At 43.3% G+C, this 23,072-nt stretch overlaps 1 protein-coding gene across 2 annotated transcripts in view; it reads left to right on the top strand.

Moving 5' to 3' along the window:
* Positions 1-283: 283 nt before the first annotated feature.
* LOC135542789 (lysine-specific demethylase 6A-like) overlaps positions 284-23,072 on the top strand; it is a 54,515-nt gene continuing 31,726 nt past the window's right edge. For both annotated transcript variants that reach the window (XM_064969986.1, XM_064969985.1), the window contains exons 1-4: positions 284-782; positions 921-984; positions 19,945-20,053; positions 21,118-21,167. In XM_064969986.1, coding sequence (XP_064826058.1) covers positions 607-782; positions 921-984; positions 19,945-20,053; positions 21,118-21,167 — 399 coding nt within the window. In that variant the 5' untranslated portion in view covers positions 284-606. The remainder of the gene's footprint in view (positions 783-920; positions 985-19,944; positions 20,054-21,117; positions 21,168-23,072) is intronic.

Raw genomic sequence — 23,072 nt, 5'->3', positions numbered from 1 at the left:
TATCAAGTATTTGCACAAATTTCTCAGTTGTCACTCTTAAATGTATTTAGTAATATGACAGTTTGCATGTAGTTATTTAACATTGTTATTTATGCACTTTGCAAAACAAATCAATAAATTTGAATACCTATACAATACATTATTGATTTTGAGAAAATAATGAACATGTATAATTGATTTCTGTGGTTTGTAAAAAGATAAATGAAGATGGGTAAAAAAAACTTCATGTCATATGCTGATATTCAGACATTTCTATTGGCTGAAGAGGTAGGAGAGGCGTGACTACGGCGGCGCGTGGGTTCGCTTGCTTGTGTGACACAATTATAACAACTTTAAGCTGGTGGCTGTGGGGAATTTTATGGTCAAATAATACTATTTTCAAACTGCAAGAATTGAACTTCATGCATTACATTTGATTAGTTGCATAAACGGTGCCTAAAAATGTGACGCGAATACTTTTTGGAGGGGTACTTGTTTTCCTGAAAGGATTTACCATTTTGAATTGCGTTTTGATCGTGGAGAAAAGTTTATTCTATCTTAATACATTTTTAGTTTTCCCTTCTTTGATTTGGTGGAGTATTTCGTTCGCCCTCTCGTCGCGATTCCATGCAATCGTGCGGAGTCTCGCTCGCTGTTGCTGCCTGCGCTGCTGCTCGGAGTCTCGGCTCGGCTTCTGGTGGTGATGAGGAAAAGAAAATGGCGGCGGGAAAAGCCAGTGAAACCGAGGAGGACTTTCCGACGTTGACAGCCCAAGAGAGGGACAGCTTGGTCGGAGTTGACAGGTCGGAGTCAAAGCCCTTCACACACCTCTGGTGTATTCTTAATATTCTGTACACGCGTTTGCCGTTTTTATACGTTAAATCCATTTGCACGGCAGGGCAAGTGATACTGAACCGCCTGTGTTGTCTTCTTGCTTGCAGCTCACTGTTTGGATTTCAGAGGCTTCATGAAGATGGCGCCAGAACGAAGGCCTTACTGTTGAAGGTAGCTCGCTAAGTTGCAAACACACAGGACCAGCCGGTCCTTGAACCACAACACTTGCATCTTCTACATTCTTGCCCACATAGTAATACGTGTAACTATGTTAAACTAACATAGCCAGTCCACTCTCAGGTGAGAGCACGGTCTCTGGTTAACCATACACCCATCACACGATGTGCGCAGAGCGACCCTGCGGCTACGCACCGTTCCTACCCGACTTCTTTCCCTTGCTAGCTAATCCAATAGTGAAAATTAACGGCTTTTCCATTGCATAAACACGTTTTTAGTAACCCAACTGGCTATTTTCGTTATTAGGGTGGCCTTACATTTATCTAACTCGTCAACTTAGCTATTTCTAAGTCACAAAGGTTTGTCATATCAAATGTTTCTACCAAGCTGGTTTGTATTGGGTGCATTAGAAATGGCTAACAAGCCTGGTAGCTGAAGAAGCTAGCTAATTAACGTTAGCCAGCTGTCTGTGTAATATAACATATCAAGTACATACTTGCGGACTAGTCATTTATATTGATAAGACGAACATGCTAACCTTTTCATTTATCCTGCTGGCAAATGTCTAGCTAGTCCCCTGCTAGTTTGATAACGTTAACTAGCTTGTGGAACGTGCGTTGTTGGACTCTGGAGTTGGCCAGCTCATTCTGAATGTTAGCTAACTAGATTCAATGGTCAGGGACGTATAGAATTTGGCTTTTTACAGAAAACATCATTACTGTGATAAGCTTTAGGTCACGTTTTGTATCCAGCTAGCCAAATCTACCGAGTATGATAAAGTGACCTTACTTGGTCAGAGAACTAGCTAACGTTTAGGAAGGCTACGTTGTTTTTAATGGCGATTTAACGTTCTATCATGGAGTAGACTTCCCATGGTGCCAGGAAAGTATGTTTGCTTGCTGCACTGTGTATCTGGCGCGTGCAAAATGTATGCATGAATTTGAGCCGTTCTCGTGCCCCGGAGTTAATTTTGATTGTGAAGAGCTCGAGACGGGCTTTCGCTATGTTCCAACGGCTGCGAACTAACGATAGCTGGCTAGTCATGGCTGCTTGGGCCGGTCCAAGATGGCGGGACAGGGAGTAGTGACAACGAAATCTAGCTATGTGGTGAGCTCAATGAAAACATCTATCGAACGAAATTACATGCAATTCGTAGCAGGTTTTGATTGACCCTTTTAGCCGTGTGGCTTATGTTGGTTTGTTGACAGTTTTCATTGACCCTCTGGATGGGTCCCATCATAGCTAGGTTTTGCATCCCAGCATCAACCTGTAGCTAGCATATTGGACAGTGAACAAAGGGCAAAGTTGCACACACATTTATACATTTTTGCTAATTATATTGACATTTTTATTTTCACAGTTGGTGTTTACAATTGGAGGAAGCTTCTATCCCCATACTATGTTGCCACCAAAAAGAAGTGATTGGCTTCCCAGGGTGTTTAGAAAGTAGGCTTGCTGGCAACGTAAACAGAAAAGCATATTCTATTGCAAATTCAAATCACTGGAGAGATGATGGCAAACTGGCCACACCACAATGCCAGCCAGTTCAAACCCTCACCAATTCAGCCATTCTCTTCTCCCTGCATTATTTCCCCTGGTATTTTTTTCAGCAGCGGTGGCAAAGTTGGCTTTTTAGTGGGAGTGTGGCTAATGGAGCTGTCACTGACTGAAATCTTAGCATCCCACTTGGCGGCAGAGACAATATTGATATTTTAAAGCTAATTTCCTGCAATTTTACACATTTTGCCATGGCTTATCCTGTGTTCTTACGCTATTTGAGTGACTCAAATGTAACAAAATCAATGGGGACCCATTGGGGACATTTTTTGAATTTGATTCTCCTGACTGTAGTTTGTATTTTGGTGATCGTTAGTTATCAAAGGTGATCTTATTTTTATTTAATTACGTACTTTATATCTGGGTTTAGTCGCCTTAATTTTACACTGAGACCGTTTAACATCTCGATAAATAAATATATGATTATTTAATAGAAAGGAATACATGGGAAAGACTGCACTGTCTCGGCATTTAGCTGGGACTTTATACCCATGCATTCTGTCCACATCTCTTATCTCCAAAGTGATGCAGGGGTCCAATGAAGGAATGACCCCGTTGTCTCTTCATATCCGAGATACAGTTCATTTTCAAATGTCATGTAAGTTTTTTTTTTTTTTTTTTTTTTTTTGGACTCACTTTAAAGGTTGCTTAGATTCATATTGTATAGGTTAAAGGTACTCCTTATATCCCTACTCTGAGAAGTGGGTGGGCAGATGCTAGCGGGATGTCACATACTAAAACCAGCCCCTTGCACTTTGGGGAATGCAGCCCTTGGCCAAACTGCCCCATGTAACATTACTTGCTACCCTACACCCTGGAATTCACCCCAGCCATCACATGACACTCCTCGGGATGTGGTCAATTTAAATCTTGACATTAATGGAACATATTTTTCATGCACTAAATGAATGACTCGTATGCGTTTCTGCGTTATACCTGGTTTTGCAATTGTCTTGCTACTCTCTAAAATTTGTATTTTGATGTAGCCCACCTGCATCAGCTGTTTTATATTGCGCATTGACCACCAGGGATAAGTTTGGACATTATGATGATAAAACCAGTAGCCTTATGTGAAGCTACTGACTCAACATTTGTTAGACAGTGTCACTTTATTTTTTTTAAACCGTGACCTTTTTCCTCAATTGGTTTGAGTTCCATTTTTATATCACTTGTCTCCTGATTTGTTGTATTTTTTTTTTGTTTATTTTAATTTTTGCTGTGAGGTGTTCTACCACTTATCTTCTATAGCTTTCTTAGTTTTGAGTGTCTGCCCTGTCTGGAACGGTACACAGTTGCTCTGTTGCACAGCTATCTACGCCAAGATAACGCAGAGTTCAACTCCACTGACAGAACTGGGTCACTGTATCGCCGCCACTGGATTAAGTGGCAACTACATAGAAATGAAATGAGTAGAACTACAACAAGTCTTACAGTGAAATGCTTACTTATAAGCCCTTAACCAACAATGCAGTTTTAAGAAAAATAAGTGATAAGTTAAAAATAATTTTAAGAGCAGCAGTAAAATAACAGTAGCGAGGCTATATACAGGAGCTACCGGTACAGAGTCGATGTACTGGGGCACAGGTTAGTCAAGGTAATATATACATGTAGGTAGGGGTAAAGTGACTATGCTTAGATAATAAACAGAGTAGCAGATGTGTAAAAGAGGGGTGGACAATGCAAATAGTCTGGGTAGCCATTTATTTTATTAGCTTGTTCAGGAGTCTTATGGCTTGGCGGTAGAAGCTGTTAAGAAGCCTTTTGGATCTAGACTTGGCGCTCTGGTACCGCTTGTTGTGTGGTAGCAGAGATAAGTCTACGACTAGGGTGGCTGGAGTCTTTGACAATTTTTAGGGCCTTCCCCCCTGTCACTGCCTGGTATAGAGGTCCTGGATGGCAGAAAGCTTGGCCCCAGTGACGTACTTGGCTGTACGCACTACCATCTGTAGTGTCTTGCGGTCGGAGGCTGAGCAGTTTCCGTACCAGGCATTGATGCAACCAGTCAGGATGCTCTCTATGGTGCAGCTAATTAGTCCCTAATCTATGGAGTTCACATGACAGGGCAGGGGTGCAGCCATGTGTGGGCTTGGGAGGGCAAAGGCCCACCCACTGGGGAGCCAGGCCCAGCCAATCAGAATGGGCTTTTCCCCTCAAAAGGATTTTATTACAGGCAGAAATGCTCCTCAATTTAATCAGCTGTCTGTGTGGCTGGTCCCAGAGGATCTCTCAGGTGAAGATGCCGGATGTGGAGGTCCTGGGGTGTCATGATTACACGCGGTCTGCGGTTCTGAGGCCGGTCGGATGTACTGCCAAATTCTCTAAGATGTTGGAAGCAGTTTATGGTAGAGAAATTAACATTCCCCTATCTGGCAACAGCTCTGATGGACATCCCTGCAGTCACCACACATCTGTGGCATTTTAAATCAAATCAAATTTTATTTGTCACATACACATGGTTAGCAGATGTTAATGCGAGTGTAGCGAAATGCTTGAAATTTTGTTGTGACAACTGGACATTTTAGTAGCCTTTTATTGTCGCCAGCACAAGGTGCACCTGTGTAATAATGATGCTGTTTATTTAATCAGCTTCTTGATATGCCACACCTGTCAGGTGGATGGATTTTCTTGGCAAAGGATAAATTCTCACTAACAGGGAGGTAAACAAATTTCTATGCAACATTTGAGAGAAATAAGCTTTTTGTGCTAATGGAACATTTCTGTGTTTTATTTCACCTCATGAAACATGGGACCACATGTTTGGGATGTGCACAACTGTACAATTAAATGAGTGTTGCATATTAACTTCAATGCACGAGGATGACATTAAAATGAAGAAGCATAATAGCGGCTACTTTCTTTGGAGGTTTTTTACTGGCCCCATCCAAGTACACAACATCAATGTTTCATGCCACCCTCATCCTGACCCTTTTTGGGAATAAACTGATTTTAGATCAATGAATGAACATCCCCCTCCACATTCACACACACTTACAATAAATTGATTGTGTACCCATTTGTATTTATTTGCAACAGCTGTGACTTTGTTTGATATGAAGTGGAGCGCTAACATGTTATGGAATCAATTGCAGTTTGTTTATTGGTATAAAATTACATTTACAACTTGTTTGCTTTGTCACATATCATTGTATTTGTTTTAATTTCATGAAATGTGTTACTCGTTAGGAAATAACAGATGCGTTGTGGGAGTTCATTACCAAGCACCAATATTCGTTCCTGCAGCATTGTGTACCAGTGCCACATGAGGCATCATCGCTTTACTGGAGTAAACAGCACACTTTCATCTAGTTTGTCATATGAACTTGAATGCTTGTTAGGCCTATTGTGTGGTGTGTGCGCACATTCTCATAAAGCCTGAGCCGCAGCTACATTTAATTAGATTGATCTCGTCATCTGTGATGAAAGTTGAATTCTGGGCTTGGCCTCCCTCAGCTGTGCTGTCTGTCATTTCTCTTGGCCCCTCCCCCTTTCCACCATAAACAAACCTCCAGTCAGTCTGATTGGCGACATAAGAAGGCATAGACAAACATCCCCATGCACTCAATCACGCTGAGGCTGTTCAAAGAGAAAGTACCAGGGCCCAAAACTAAGTTTTGGTCCATCAGCCACTGGCAGGTAGATAAAAAGAAAAATATATCTATCTCTACCAGCCACTCATGTCTTTTTACAAAAAAAAACAGATGATCATGCTTTAATGTTTTTAAAACAAATGTATTACTAGTAAGAAGTGATGTGGTACATTGCTCAATTTTCTATATTCTTTGTAACCTGTCTTAACTAAAATATCACAGATGAGGCAAGCATGTTCAGCTGTCCGTTTTAAGGTCGGGAAGTTACCGTTGCAACAAGGGCACTTGAGCTGCTCTAGTTGCCAGTGACTGAGTGGTCGAAGACAAGGCATCTCGTCGCAAGAGGCGTCACTGCACTACCTGGTTCGAATCCAGGCTGCAAATCAAATTTTATTTGTCACATACACATGGTTAGCAGATGTTAATGCGAGTGTAGCGAAATGCTTGTGCTTCCAGTTCCGACAATGCAGTAATAACCAACAAGTAATCTAACTAACAATTCCAAAACTAATATCTTATACACAGTGTAAGGGGATAAAGAATATGTACATAAAGATATGAATGAGTGATGATGCAGAGCTGCATAGGCAAGATACCGTAGATGGTATCAAGTACAGTATATACATATGAGATGAGTATGTAAACAAAGTGGCGTAGTTAGTGGCTAGTGATACATGTATTACATAAGGATGCAGTAGATGATAGAGTCCAGTATATATGTATACATATGAGATGAATGATGTAGGGTATGTAAACATTATATTAGGTAGCATTGTTTAAAGTGGCTAGTGATATATTTTACATCCTTTCCCATCAATTCCCATTATTGAAGTGGCTGGAGTTGAGTCAGTGTGTTGGCAGCAGCCACTCAATTTTAGTGGTTGCTGTTTAACAGTCTGATGGCCTTGAGATAGAAGCTGTTTTTCAGTCTCTCGGTCCCAGCTTTGATGCACCTGTACTGACCTCGCCTTCTGGATGATAGCGGGGTGAACAGGCAGTGGCTCGGGTGGGTGTTGTCCTTGATGATCTTTATGGCCTTCCTGTAACATCGGGTGGTGTAGGTGTCCTGGAGGGCAGGTAGTTTGCCCCCGGTGATACGATGCATATGATGCATCACATCCGGCTGTGATTAGGAGTCCCATAGTGCGGTGCAGAATTGGCCCAGCATCGTCCGGGGTTGACTGGGGTAATCCGTAATTGTAAATAAGAATTTGTTCTTAAATTGACTTGCATAGTTAAATTAAACGGAATCAAATTCCAACATTTAAAAAAACTCCAGAGTGGCGCAGCAGTCTAAGGCATTGCATCTCAGTGAGGGACGCATCACCTACAGACCCAGTTTCGATCCCAGGCGGTGTCACAACCGGCCTTGAGCAGGAGTCCCATGGGGTGGCGCACAATTAGCCCAGTGTCGTCTGGGTTAGTGGAGGGTTTGGCCCGGGAGGGGCTTTAGCAACTCCTTGTGGCGGGCCGTGTGTCTGCAGGCTCACTTCGGTCATCAGTTGAACAGTGTTTCCTCAGACACTGGTGCACCTGGCTTCCGGGTTAAGAGGGTGGATGTTAAGAAGCGTGGTTTGGCGGGTCATGTTTCGGAGGAAGCATGACTCGACCTTCACCTCTCCAGAGCCTGTTTAGGAAAATGCAGCGATGCGATTGCAATTTGATATCATGAAAAGGGGGTAAAATTCAAAAAACATATACAGTACCAGTCTGTTTGGACAACTACTCATTCAAGGGTTTTCTTTATTTTTAGTATTTTTTACATTGTAGAATAATAGTGAAGACGTCAAACATATGATATAACACATGTAGTAACCAAAAAAAGTGTTAAACAAATCAAAAATATATTTTAGATTCTTCAAAGTAGCCACCCTTTTACCTTGATGATGGCTTTACCCACTCTTGGCATTCTCTCAGCCTGCTTCACCTGGAATGCTTTTCCATATGCTGAGCACTTGTTGGCTGCTTTTCCTTCTCTGCAGTCCAACTCAACCCATACCATCTCAATTGGGTTGAGGTCGGGTGATTGTGGAGGCCAGGTCATCTGATGCAGCACCATCACTCTACTTGGTCTAATAGCCCTTACACAGCCTGGAGGTGTGTTGGGTCATTGTCCTGAAAAATAAATTATAGTCCCACTAAGCCCAAACTAGATGGGATGGCTTTTCGCTGCAGAATGCTGTGGTAGCAACGCTGGTTTAGTGTGTCTTGAATTCGAAATAAATAACAGTGTCAACAGCAACGCACCACCACACCACCACCTCCATGCTTCACGGTGGGAACCACACATGCAGAGATCATCCTTTCACCTACTCTGCGTCTCACAAAGACACGGCGGATGGAACCAAAAATCTCAAGTTTGGACTCATCAGACCAACTTACAGATTTCCACTGGTGTAATGTCCATTGCTCATGTTTCTTGGCACAAGCAAGTCTCTTCTTCTTCTTATTGTCCTTTAGTGGTATCTTTGCAGCAATTTGACTATGAAGGCCTGTTTCTCCTCTGAACAGTTATGTTAAGATATGTCTGTTCCTTGAACTCTGAAGCATTTATCTGGGCTGCAGTTTCTGAGGCTGGTAACTAATGAATTTATCCTCTGCAGCGGAGGTAACTGGGTCTTCCTTTCCTGTGGCGGTCCTCATGAGAGCCAGTTTCATCATACAACTTGATGGTTTTTGAACCTGCATTTGAAGAAACTTCCAGTTCTTATTTTTCCGTGCTAACTGACCTTCATGTCTTAAAGTAATTATGGACTCTCGTTTCTCTTTGCTTATTTGAACGGCCCTGAACTAACTTTATTTGACTATGTAAACTGGAAACCACATATCCTGAGGCTGCATTCATTGTAGCTGGGGATTTTAACAAGGCTAATCTGTAAACAAGACTCCTTAAATTCTATCAGCATATTGATTGTGCAACCAGGTCTGGTAAAACCCTGGATCATTGTTAGTCTAACTTATATAAGGCCCTCCCCCCACCCCCCTTTTGGAAAAGCTGACCATGACTCCATTTTGTTGCTCCCAGCCTATAGAGAGACTAAAACAGGAAGTTCCGCGCTCAGATCTGTTCAAGTGCATCAGCGATGTGGTACCCACAGCAACCATTAAAACATTCCCAAACCAGAAACAGTGGATTGATGGCAGCATTCGCGCCAAACTGAAAGCGCGAACCACTGCTTTTAACCAGGGCAAGGTGACCGGAAACATGACCGAATACAAACAGTGTAGCTATTCCTTCCGCAAGGCAATCAAACAAGCTATAGAGACAAAGTAGAGTCTCAATTCAATGGCTCGGACACGAGGTATGTGGCAGCGTCTACAGTCAATCATGGAATTACAAAAAGAAACCCAACCCTGTCGCGGACCAGGATGTCTTTCTCCCAGACAGACTAAATAACTTCTTTGCTCGCTTTGAGGACAATACAGTGCCACTGACACGGCCCGCTACAAAACCCTGTGGACTCTCCTTCACTGCAGCCGACATGAGTAAAACATTTAAACGTGTTAACCCTCGCAGGGCTGCAGGCCCAGACGGCATCCCCAGCCGCGTCCTCAGAGCATGTACAGACCAGCTAGCTGGTGTGTTTACGGACATATTCAATCAATCCTTATCCTAGTCTGCTGTTCCCACGTGCTTCAAGAGGGCAACTATTGTCCCTGTTCCCAAGAAAGCTAAGGTAACTGAGCTAAATGACTACTGCCCCGTAGCACTCACTTCCGTCATCATGAAGTGCTTTAACCTGTTGAAACTCTAGGGGCGCAATTTCATTTTTGGATGAAAAACGTTCCCGTTTTAAACAAGACATTTTGTCACAAAAAGATGCTCGACTATGCATATAATTGATAGCTTTCGAAAGAAAACACTGTGACGTGTCCAGAACTGCAAAGATATTTTCTGTGCGTGCCCTAGAACGTGAGCTTCAGGCAAAACCAAGATGAGACGGCATCCAGGAAATGAGCAGGATTTTTGAGGCTCTGTTTTTCATTGTCTCCTTATATGGCTGTGAATGCGAGAGGAGTAAGTCTGCCCTTTCTGTCATTTCCCCAAGGTGTCTGCAGCATTGTGACGTATTTGTAGGCATATCATTGGAAGATTGACCATAAGAGACCACATTTACCAGGTGTCCGCCCGGTGTCCTGCGCCGAAATTGGTGCGCAAAAGTCAGCTGCAAGTATTTTTCCACAGAATTTAGAGAAGAATGAAGGCTTCCACGAACAATATATCAATGAAGAGATATGTGAAAAAACACCATGAGGATTGATTCCAAACAACGTTTGCCATGTTTCGGTCGATATTATGGAGTTAATTCGGAAAAAGTTTGACGTTGTAGGTGACTGAATTTTCGGTTCGTTTTGGTAGCCAAATGTGATGTACAAAACGGAGCGATTTCTCCTACACACAGACGCTTTCAGGAAAAACTGCGCATTTGGTATGTAACTGAGAGTCTCCTCATTGAAAACATCCGAAGCTCTTCAAAGGTAAATGATTTTATTTATTTGGTTATCTGGTTTTTGTGAAAATGTTGCATGCTAAATGCTACTCAAAATGCTAAGCTAGCTTAGCATACTCTTACACAAATTAGTCAATTGCTATGGTTCAAAAGCATATTTTGAAAATCTGAGATGACAGTGTTGTTAAGAAAAGGCTAAGCTTGAGAGCAGGCGCATTATTTTCATTTTATTTGCGATTTTCAGAAATCGTTAACATTGCGTTATGCTAATGAGACTGAGGCTTTAGTCACGATCCCGGAGCCGGGATGGGGAGATTCAACAGGTTAACTGACTAGTCAAGGACCATATCACCTCAACCCTACCTGACACCCTAGACCCACTCCAATTTGCTTACCGCCCCAATAGGTCCACAGACGACGCAAATGCAACCACACTGCACACTGCCCTAACCTATCTGAGAATGCTCTTCATTGACTACAGCTCAGCATTTAACAACATAATACCCTCCACTCATCATCAAGCTGAAGACCCAGGGTCTCGACCCCGCCCTGGGCACTGGACTTCCTGACGGGCTGCCCCCAGGTGTTGAGGGTAGGTAACAACATCTCCACCCCGCTGATCCTCAACACCCCACAAGGGTGCGTTCTGAGCCCTCTCATGTACTCCCTGTTCACCCACGACTGCGTGGCCATGCACACCAACTCAATCATCAAGCTTGCAGACGACACTACAGTGGTAGGCTTGATTACCAACAACGATGAGACGGCCTACAGGGAGGAGGTGAGGGCCTTTCTGAGTGTGGTGTCAGGAAAATAACCTCACACAACGTCAAGAAAACAAAGGTGATGATCGTGGACTTCTGGAAACCGCAGAGGGAGCACCCCCCTATCCACATCGACGGGACAGTAGTGGAGAGGGTAGTAAGTTTTTTTTTTTAAAGTTCCTCGGCGTACACATCACGGACAAACTGAATTGGTCCACCCACATAGACACTGTGGTGAAGAAGCCGCAGCAGCGCCTCTTCAACCTCAGGAGGCTGAAGAAATGCGCCTTGTCACCAAAAGCACTCAGACCTTTAGATGCCCAATCGAGAGCATCCTGTCGGACTGTATCACCGCCTGATACGGCAACTGCTCCGCCCACAACCGTAAGGCTCTCCAGAGGGTAGTGAGGTCTGCACAACGCATCACCGGGGGCAAACTACCTGCCCTCCAGGACACCTACACCACCCGATGTCACAGGAAAGCCATAAAGATCATCAAGGACAACAACCTCCCTAGCCACTGCCTGTTCACCCTGCTATCATCCAGAAGGCGAGGTCAGTACAGGTGCGTCAAAACAGGCACCAAGAGACTTGAAAACAGCCACCACTAACATTGAGTGGCTGCTGCCAACATACTGACTCAACTCCAGCCACTTTAATAATGGAAAAATTGCTGTAAAAAATGTATCACTAGCTACTTTAAACAATGCCACTTAATATGTTTACATACCCTACATTACTCATCTCATATGTACACTGCTCAAAAAAATAAAGGGAACACTTAAACAACACAATGTAACTCAGTCGATCACACTTCTGTGAAATCAAACTGTCCACTTTGGAAGCAACACTGATTGACAATAAATTTCACATGCTGTTGTGCAAATGGAATAGACAACAGGTGGAAATTATAGGCAATTAGCAAGACACCCCCAATAAAGGAGTGGTTCTGCAGGTGGTGACCACAGACCACTTCTCAGTTCCTATGCTTCCTGGCTGATGTTTTGGTCACTTATGAATGCTGGCGGTGCTTTCACTCTAGTGGTAGCATGAGACGGAGTCTACAACCCACACAATTGGCTCAGGTAGTGCAGCTCATCCAGGATGGCACATCAATGCGAGCTTTGGCAAGAAGGTTTGTTGTGTCTGTCAGCGTAGTGTCCAGAGCATGGCGGCACTACCAGGAGACAGGCCAGAACATCAGGAGACGTGGGGGAGGCCGTAGGAGGGCAACAACCCAGCAGCAGGACCGCTACCTCCGCCTTTGTGCAAGGAGGAGCACTGCCAGAGCCCTGCAAAATGACCTCCAGCAGGCCACAAATGTGCATGTGTCTGTTCAAATGGTCAGAAACTCCATGAGGGTGGTATGAGGGCCCGACGTCCACAGGTGGGGTTGTGCTTACAGCCCAACACCGTGCAGGACGTTTGGCATTTGCCAGAGAACACCAAGATTGGCAAATTCGCCACTGGTGCCCTGTGCTCTTCACAGATGAAAGCAGGTTCACACTGAGCACATGTGACAGTCTGGAGACGCTGTGGAGAACGTTCTGCTGCCTGCAACATCCTCCAGCATGACCGGTTTGGAGGTGGGTCAGTCATGGTGTGGGGTGGCATTTCTTTGGGGGGCCGAACAGCCCTCCATGTGCTCGCCAGAGGTAGCCTGACTGCCATTAGGTACCGAGATGAGATTCTCAGACCCCTTGTGAGACCATATGCTGGTGCGGTTGGCCCTGGGTTCCTCCTAATGCAAGACCTCATGTGGCTGGAGTGTGTCAGCAGTTCCTGCAAGAGGAAGGCATTGATGCTATGGACTGGCCCACCCGTTCCCCAGACCTGAATCCAATTGAGCACATCTGGGACATCATGTCTCGCTCCATCCACCAACGCCACGTTGCACCACAGACTGTCCAGGAGTTGGCGGATGCTTTAGTCCACGTCTGGGAGGAGATCCCTCAGGAGACCATCCACCACCTCATCAGGAGCATGCCCAGGAGTTGTTGGAAGGCTGGAAGGCCATACAGTCACGTGGAGGCCACACACACTACTGAGCCTCATTTTGACTTGTTTTAAGGACATTACATAAAAGTTGGATCAGCCTGTAGTGTGGTTTTCCACTTTTAATTTTGAGTTTCACTCCAAATCCAGACCTCCATGGGTTGATAAATTTGATTTACATTGATAATTTGTGTGATTTTGTTGTCAGCACATTCAACTATGTAAAGAAAAAAGTATTTAAGAATATTTCATTCAGGTCTAGGATGTGTTATTTTAGTGTTCCCTTTTATTTTTTCTGAGCAGTGTATATACTGTACTCGAAACCATCTTCTGCATCTTGCCTATGCTGTTCTGTACCATCACTCATTCATATATTTTTATGTACATATTCTTCATCCCTTTACACTTGTGTGTGTATAAGGTAGTTGTTGTGGAATTGTTAGGTTACTCGTTGGTAATGACTGCATTGTCAGAACTAGAAGCACAAGCGTTTCGCTACACTCTCATTAACATCTGCTAACCATGTGTATGTGACAAAAAATTTGATTTCAGCTGTTCTTGCCATAATATGGATTTGGTCTTTTACCAAATAGGGCTTTCTTCTGTATACCACCCCTACCTTGTCACAACAACTGATTTGGCTCTTTACACATTAACAAGTTAGCAAATTCCACAAATGAACATTTAACAAGGCACACCTGTTAATTGAAATGCATTCAAGGTGACTACCTCATGAAGCTGGTTGAGAGAATAACAAGTGTGCAAAGCTGTCATCAAGGCAAAGAGTGGCTACTTTGAAGAATCTGCAATATAAAATATATTTAAATTTCTCACTTTTTTTGGGTTACTACATGATTCCATATGTGTTATTTAATAGATTTGGTGTCTTCACTATTGTTCTACAATGTAGAAAAATATTCAAAATAAAGAACCCCTGGAATGAGTGTTTCCCAACGTTTGACAGGTACTGTATGTGGACACCCCTTCAAATGAGTGGATTTGGCTATTTCAGCCACACCTGTTGCCGACAGGTGTAAAATAGAGCACACAGCCATGCGATCTCCATAGACAAACATTGGCAGTAGAATATCCTTACTGAAAAAGCTCAGTGACTTTCAACGTGGCACCTTCATAGGATGCCACCTTTCCAAGAAGTCAGTTCGTCAAATTTGTGCCCTGCTAGAGCTGCCCCGGTCAACTGTAAGTGCTGTTATTCTGAAGTAGAAACGTCTAGGAGCATCAACCGCTCAACTGCGAAGTGGTAGGCCAAACAAGCTCATCGTCTGTCCTCTGTTGCAACACTCACTACCGAGTTCCAAACTGCCTCTGGAAGCAACGTCAACACAATAAATGTCTGTTGGGAGCTTGAGGAAATGGGTTTCCGTGGATAAGCAGCCGTACACAAGCCTAAGCTCACCATGCACAATGCCAAGCATCGGCTGGAGTGGTGGAAAACTCGCCACCATTGGACACTGCAGCAGTGGAGACGCGTTCTCTGGAGTGATGAATCACGCTTCACCATCTGGCAGTCCAACAGGACGAATCTGGGTTTGGCGGATGCCAGGAGAACGCTTATTGCCCGACTGCATAGTGCCAACTGTAATGTTTGGTGGAGAATAATAAAGGTCTGAGGCTATTTTTCATTGTTCAGGCTACATATGCACACACTGAACAAAAATATAAACGCAACATGTAAGGTGAACTCAAATACACACAAAAAGCTTTCTCTCATTTTGTGGACAAATTTATTTCCATCACTGTTAGTGAGCATTTCTCCTTTGTCAATATAATCTATCCACCTGACAGGTGTGGCATATCAAGAAGCTGATTTAAACTGCATGATCAGGTGCAACCTGTGCTGGGGACAATAAAAGGCCATTCTAAAATTTGCGGTTTTGTCAACACAATGCCACATATCTGCAATTGGCATGCTGACTGCAGGAATGTCCGCCAGAGCTGTTGTCAGAGAATTTAATGTTCATCTCTCTTACATAAGCTGCCTCCAATGTTGTTTTAGAGAATTTGGCAGTACGTCCAACCGGCCTCACAATCGCAGACCAGCCCAGGACCACCTCATCCGGCTCCTCTTGACCTGTGGGATCGTCTGAGACCAGCCACCCAGACAGCTAATGAAACTTATTTTGATGGAAAAGTAGAGCCCTTTTAGAAAGGGGTAAATACCTTTTCACTGTGTGTGTGTGTGTGTGATTAGCTAACAGCTATGGCACAAAATGACATTGACCACAGCAACTACAGCATTTATGGTATCTATAAATGTGCTCATACTTGACTTTGAACTAGATTTTTATTCGCAAATGCAAGTGAAATGCTTGTACTGTAGAGCCCTGACCACCCGCCAATGTGGCTGGTGAAATAGACATCTTGCCAAAATCTACCTGCATTTGGCGGGGTTCATTTTAGGTTCTGGAACATACCCCTTTTTGTTTTGCCATATGCGGTACAACAGACATTTACGCACGTCTCTCGTCTGGTCTGCATAACACACAGGATGTAATCAAATGATTGGTCCCACAGAGGGAACTCCTTTTGTAATGGAGTTAGTGGCCGTACACAGATAGTATACCCACGTTAGGTTCTGTTCTTCCCCAGCCCATTCCTTGCCTTCTGAGTGATCTAACACCTCAGTATTGCCCACTATCCCTCAACGTTGATGAATATTGAGTAGGCCAAGGGCATACGTGAATCTCGTCACTCACTAGTGTTATTGGTTCACTGTCATAGCACAAGCTCCCCTGAACTTGGTAGTCCAGTTGCGTGACATGTGGACGTTTTATCCACCTCACCCTCCCCAAACACACACGGACACACACGTTTCAGGCTAATCATTGGCTGGTCATTATCTCCATTCTTTAAGTGCTTGATCTGCAAACAGTTTTGAATCGGTTTTGTTCAAACAGACTTTTTTTTTCTCTCGCTCGCTTGGTGAATGACTGATCTAAGAGCCACCCAGATATAGGGCCTAACTGTATATGACATCAGAATTGGCAACAATGAATTAAACATGAAAAAGGTTAAGCAGATCTCTTAGGCAAGAGTCATTCCACTTGTGAGTGTTTGTGGCTAATATGCACTTACTGTTGAAGTCGGACGTTTAAATGTATTTGGCTAAGGTGTATGTAAACTCAGTTTTTCACAATTCATGACATTTAATCCTAGTAAAAAATTCCCTGTCTTAGGCCACTTTATTTTAAGAATTTGAAATGTCAGAATAATAGTAGTGATGTATTTCTGCTTTTATTTCTTTTATCACATTCCCAGTGGGTCAGAAGTTTACATACACTCAATTAGTAATTGGTAGCATTGCCTTTTAAATTGTTTAAGTTGGGTGAATTTTGGCCCATTCCTCCTGACAGAGCTGGTGTAACTCAGTCAGGTTTGTAGGCCTCCTTGCTCGCACGTGCTTTCTCAGTTCTGCCCACAAATGTTCTATAAGATTGAGGTCAGGGCTTTGTGAGGGCCCTCCAATACATTGACTTTGTTGTCCGTAACCTTTCTAGGGCAGGCGTTCTGCTAGCGGAACCCATCAACAACATTCCGCTGAAAAGGCAGCGTGCGAAATTCAAAAATATTTTTTAGAAATATGTAACTTTCACACATTAACAAGTCCAATACAGCAAATGAAAGAAACTTCTTGTTAATCTACCCATCGTGTCCGATTTCAAAAAGGCTTTACAGCGAAAACACAACATATGATTATGTTAGGTCAGAGCCAAGTCAAAAAACAGACATTTTTCCAGCTAAAGATAGGAGTCACAAAAAGCAGAAATATAGATAAAATTAATCACTAACCTTATCTTCATCAGATGACACTCATAGGACATCATGTTATACAATACATGTATGTTCTGTTCGATAATGTGCATATTTATATCCAAATATCTGTTTACATTGGCGCGTTATGTGCAGTAATGTTTTGATTCCAAAACATCCGGTGATTTTGCAGAAATACTCATAAACATTGACAAAAGATACAAGTGTTATTCACAGAATTAAAGAGCAACTTCTCCTTAATTCAACTGCTGTGTCAGAATTTTTTTTTTTAGTACGGAAAAAGCATAATCTGAGTACGGCGCTCAGCCCAATCCAGCCAAAGAAATATCCGCCATGTTGGAGTCAACAGAAGTTAGAAATAACATTATAAATATTCACTTACCTTTGATGATCATCAGAATGCACTCATAGGAATCCCAGTTCGACAATAAATGACTGATTTGTTCCACAAAGTCCATTTATGTCCCAATAGCCTCTTGTTATTGTGTTCAGCCCAGTAATCCATCTTCATGAGGCGCGAGCACTACGTCCAGACAAACTCAAAACGTTCCGGCACAGGTCGTATAAACATGTCAAACGTTGTATGGAATCAATCTTTAGGATGTATTTAACATAAATCATCAATAAGGTTCCAACCGGAGAATTCCATTGTCTGTAGAAATGCACTGGAACGAGAGCTAACTCTGTCGGGACCGCACGTCACGAGCCTGAGACACTCTGCCAGACCCATGAATCATTCAGCTCCCATTCCCCCCTCCTTTTTATAGCAGAAGCCTGAAACAAGTTTCTAAAGACTGTTGACATCTAGTGGAAGTCTTAGGAAGTGCAACTTGGCCCCATAGACACTGTGTATTCGGTAGGCCAAGTTTGAAAAACTACAAACCTCAGATTTCCCACTTCCTGGTTGGATTTTTCTCAGGTTTTCGCCTGCCTGTTATACTGTTATACTCACAGACATCATTCAAACAGTTTTAGAAACTTCATAGTGTTTTCTATCCAATGCTAATAATAATATGCATATATTAGCATCTGGGACAGAGTAGGCGGCAGTTCACCCTGGGCACGCTATTCATCCAAAAGTGAAAATGCTGACCCCTATCCCAATTAAGCCATTTTGCCACAACTTTGGAAGTATGCTTGGGGTCATTGTCCATTTGGAAGAACCATTTGTGACCAAGCTTTAACTTCCTGACTGATGTCTTGAGATGTTGCTTCAATATATCCACACAATTTTCCGTCCTCATGATGCAATCTATTTTGAAGTGCACCAGTCCCTCATGCAGCAAAGCACCCCACAACATGATGCTGTCACCTCCATGCTTCAAGGTTGGGATGGTGTTCTTTGGCTTGCAAGCCTCTCCCTTTTTCTTCCAGACATGATGGTCATTATGGCCAAACAGTTCTATTTTTGTTTCATCAGACCAGAGGACATTTCTCCAAAAAGTACGATCTTTGTCCCCATGTGCCGTTGGATTCGTTGTCTGGCTTTTTTATGGAGGTTTTGGAGCAGTGGCTTTGCAGAGCGGCCTTTCAGGTTATGTCAATAAGGACTCGTTTTTTACTGTGGATATAGATACTTTTGTACCGTTTTCCTTTAGCATCTTTACAGGGTCCTTTGCTGCTGTTCTGGGATTGATTTGCACTTTTCGCACCAAAACACGTTTTTCTCTGGGAGACAGAACGTGTCTCCTTCCTGAGCGGTATGACAGCTGCATGGTCCCATGGTGTTTATACTTGCGTAGTATTGTTTGTACAGATGAACGTGGTACCTTTAGCCGTTTGGATGAACCAGACTTATGGAGGTCTACAATTTTTTTTCTGAGGTCTTGGCTGATTTCTTTGGATTTTCCCATGATGTCAAGCAAAGAGGCACTGAGTTTGAAGGTAAGCCTTGAAATACATCCACAGGTACGCTTCCAATTGACTCAAATGATGTCAATTAGCCTATCAGAAGCTTCTAACGCCACAACATCATTTTCTGGAGTTTTCCGAGCTGTTTAAAGGCACAGTCAACTTAGTGTATGTAAGCAGTGTATGTAAGCTTCTGACCCACTGGAATTGTGATACAGTGAGTTATAAGTGAAACAATCTGTCTGTAAACAATCGTTGGAAACATTACTTGTGTCATGCACAAAGTAGATGTCCTACCCAACTTGCCAAAACTATAGTTTGTTAACAAGACATTTGTGGAGTGGTTGAAAAACAAGTTTTAATGACTCAAACCTACGTGTATGTAAACTTCCGACTTCAACTGTGTGTGTATTCTGCAAGTGTGTGTGACAGACTATCTGAAGGAATGTTCTGATGCAATGCTTAGTTGCTGTTTGTGTATATTTAGTGATTGTGCTCTGTTTCAGAAGCTATGTCCTCAGAGCTGTTACTCAGAGTGCAAGGTAACACTGTTTATGGGTTTCTAGAGTTCAGCAGTAGTCCTCCAGGAGTGGGTGTGTTTAATATGTGTGATTAGGCCTCAGGCAGAGCCATCCCTGTGAGTGATGCGCATCTCGCGGTGCTTTTTATTTTCCAGTGGAAGAAGTCCAAATCAAAACATGGCCCAACACACACAATGAACGGAAATCCATACCATCGCTCCCATTTATATGGACATTGATAACTGATTGTAAAGTGGCACTCTATCCCATATATAGTGCACTACCTTTGACCAGGGCATAAGAGGCTCCGGTCAAAATTAGTGTGCTATGTAGGGAATAGAGGGCCGTTTGTGACGCATCCCATGTGAGACTTCCTGGTAAGAGACACTGCTGTCTGTGTTCATGCTGAGTCTCTTCTTGCTGTATTTGTCCCCAGGCCGTTCGTTCCTATGATTCTCTCATCTTGAAGGCTGAAGGAAAAGTGGAGCCAGAGTTATTCTGCCAGCTAGGCCACTTCAACCTCCTCCTGGAGGAGTACGCTAAAGGTGAGTTGACGCCCCTCTTGCGCTCTCCCCCCTCGCTCGCTCGCTCCCTACCCCCTGTATGGACATTGTTTTGCGAACATTAAGTCAACATTTCTACATGCCGTGTGGCATTATTCAAGTGTGTTAACTTCTGTGCAGCATCAGCGGGGAGCTAACATGATGCCCTCCAGACTCTCAGTGCAGTCTAAAGTCAAGTGGAGCAGGCAGGGTGCTTTCACACTTTAAAAAGGTGGACATCGGCTGCACTGATAGACTGTTGAGCCGTGAGACACATTTGACAGAAGTACCAACGGTAACAAAAATGATAGTCCCGAAACATTTTTCATGTTGTTGTATTGGAAAAAGTCCAGAAGTTTCAGTATAGCGTGCAACACCAGTGTCTACTCTGGTCTTGGCACATGGGCTCCAGCCAACAGCTGGCAGACAGAGTGGGCTAGTCTACCCGATGAGATTATTGTGAGAATATTTGTCAAAACGGCAGTCAAGCATCGATCAAGCCCCTTGAAATGTATTGTATCAGAAGATCACCGTGCACTTTCAGCACGATGTGAAGTTCATCTGGAGTTCCCACTTGGCACAGATGTCTATTCCACATTGGTTCAATGTCGTTTCATTGAAATGATGTGGAAACAACGTTGAGTCAACCAGTGTGTGCCCAGTGGGTTATTTCATCTGTAGCCTAATAAACTGCATGGTTTCTTGAGTCCAAATCAGTATATGTGCATAAAGGCATTTCTCGCATAATTAATTTTAGAGTCGCAAAAAGATCCCACCGTGTCGAAAGAACAAGTTATCTATCCATATTTATAAACATTTAATTGAATTGTGCATAAAAACAGTATGGTAACATGGTTTCTGTCACACTCGATTTACCTCCCTTTGTTATTTTTTCCTTGTCCCCCCCACCTGGGTTAAAAACTGAATTAAACTTAATTTCAGTTAGATGCAGTTGACCCCAACTTGGCATTGCTGAAAACAAAGCTGGTCTTATAGCAAAGTTAGTTGGTGTTAACCTTTTGGTATGTCTGTTATTTAATATCCCTCTTCTTTCTCCCTAATCACAGCATTATCAGCATACCAGAGGTACTACAGCTTACAGTCTGACTACTGGAAGGTGAGAAAACACTACTGACAGACACACACTCTGAAAGCTTCCCCATGCTTTGGTTTCGGCTGGAGCCTATTCAAACTGAACAAATGTGCTCACAAACTCCCTTAAAAGACCTTCGCTTGGAAAAAATAGATACGGCGACAATAGCTCTGTTTGTCCCTCTTTAGACGCTGTAGCCAGTATACACTTCCTCAAAATAGAATTAAGCCAACTCAAGTTCTTTCATTTAATTTTGATGTTTGTGTCAGATCTTAGTTGTGTAATTTACATCTAAGATGTTTGGTGCAGTGTTTCTCAAGTGAAATGTGCATGAAAACGAGTCGTCTATCTTTGATGACAAACACTTAATTGAAGAATTCCTACAATTGACCAAAGATGGGCGAAGAGGCGTAGACTTTGGCTCAACTTCAGCTTGCCACGGAAAAAAATGTAGCGTGCACGAATAGCTGAAACACCGTTGCCAAAGCTCACAATGAACAAACACGTCACAAAATGTCGTCATAATATATGAACTAACTGTTCCCAACAGTTTCTGATGGGAAAGCATGCGGACACCTTTACTCACACACTCACGCTCTTATCTGTGGAGCTCTTATAGTAGTAATGTCTCCATTCTACTTCTACTGCAGATTATATTCTGCTCATGTTAGATGGTGATTGACAGTTCCAGTTACCTGGTTGTGATGTAACAATGCCTAGATGGTGATTGACAGTTCCAGTTACCTGGTTGTGATGTAAAAATGCGAAGATGGTGATTGACAGTTCTAGCTCTCCTGGTTGTGATGTAACAATGCCTAGATGGTGATTGACAGTTCCAGTTACCTGGTTGTGATGTAACAATGCCAAGATGGTGATTGACAGTTCTAGCTCTCCTGGTTGTGATGTAACAATGCCAAGATGGTGATTGACAGTTCTAGCTCTCCTGGTTGTGATGTAACAATGCCTAGATGGTGATTGACAGTTCCAGTTACCTGGTTGTGATGTAACAATGCCAAGATGGTGATTGACAGTTCTAGCTCTCCTGGTTGTGATGTAACAATGCCTAGATGGTGATTGACAGTTCTAGCTCTCCTGGCAGTGATGTAACAATGCCTAGATGGTGATTGACAGTCCAGTTACCTGGTGTTCTAAATCCTTGTGTTTACTTTCCCCTTAAAAAAAAAAGAAACACACGGACCGGACATGTAGATGCGCAATGGTTTATTGTCATTGTAGTTTAATTGCTAAACTATGTAGAATATTGGCCTGTTGGAAACTACAACTCCCTACTACATCGCACAGTTCGGGCTTGATCTGTGTACTCTGGCCTGCTCGCCTCCCTACCACTGAGGAAGTACAGTTCCCGCTCAGCCCAGTCAAAACTGTTCGCTGCTCGGCCCCCCAATGGTGGAACAAACTCCCTCACGATGCCAGGACAGCGGAGTCAATCACCACCTTCCGGAGACACCTGAAACCCCACCTCTTCAAGGAATACCTAGGATAGGATAAAGTAATCCTTCTCACCCCCCCCTTAAATGATTTAGATGCACTATTGTAAAGTGGCTGTTCCACTGGATGTCAGAAGGTGAATTCACCAATTTGTAAGTCGCTCTGGATAAGAGCGTCTGCTAAATGACTTAAATGTAAATGTAAATGTTCATCCTCAACCTGCCAAGGTTAACCCATTCACATCGAACCGGCCGACCAACCAGACACAGGAAGTGTGTGTGGTTATGATTCAGGGGTTTGTCTGGAGGCACGCGGTGGGTTGTGGCTCTCAGATTAGACTCATTCTCTGCCGTTTTCTGTTTGAGTCGAGAAATCTGTGGTGAGGTGTGAGCATTTGGTAGGCCTACATGGTGATTCCATTTGAGCGTCGGCCAGCAGAGACAATCCCCAAAAGGCATCTAGTGCAGTAACCAGTCATTG

This window comes from Oncorhynchus masou, chromosome 6 (genome assembly GCF_036934945.1).
Source record: "Oncorhynchus masou masou isolate Uvic2021 chromosome 6, UVic_Omas_1.1, whole genome shotgun sequence".
NCBI classification, from domain to species: Eukaryota; Metazoa; Chordata; class Actinopteri; order Salmoniformes; family Salmonidae; genus Oncorhynchus; species Oncorhynchus masou.
This window is presented reverse-complemented; position numbering and strand designations above follow the sequence as displayed.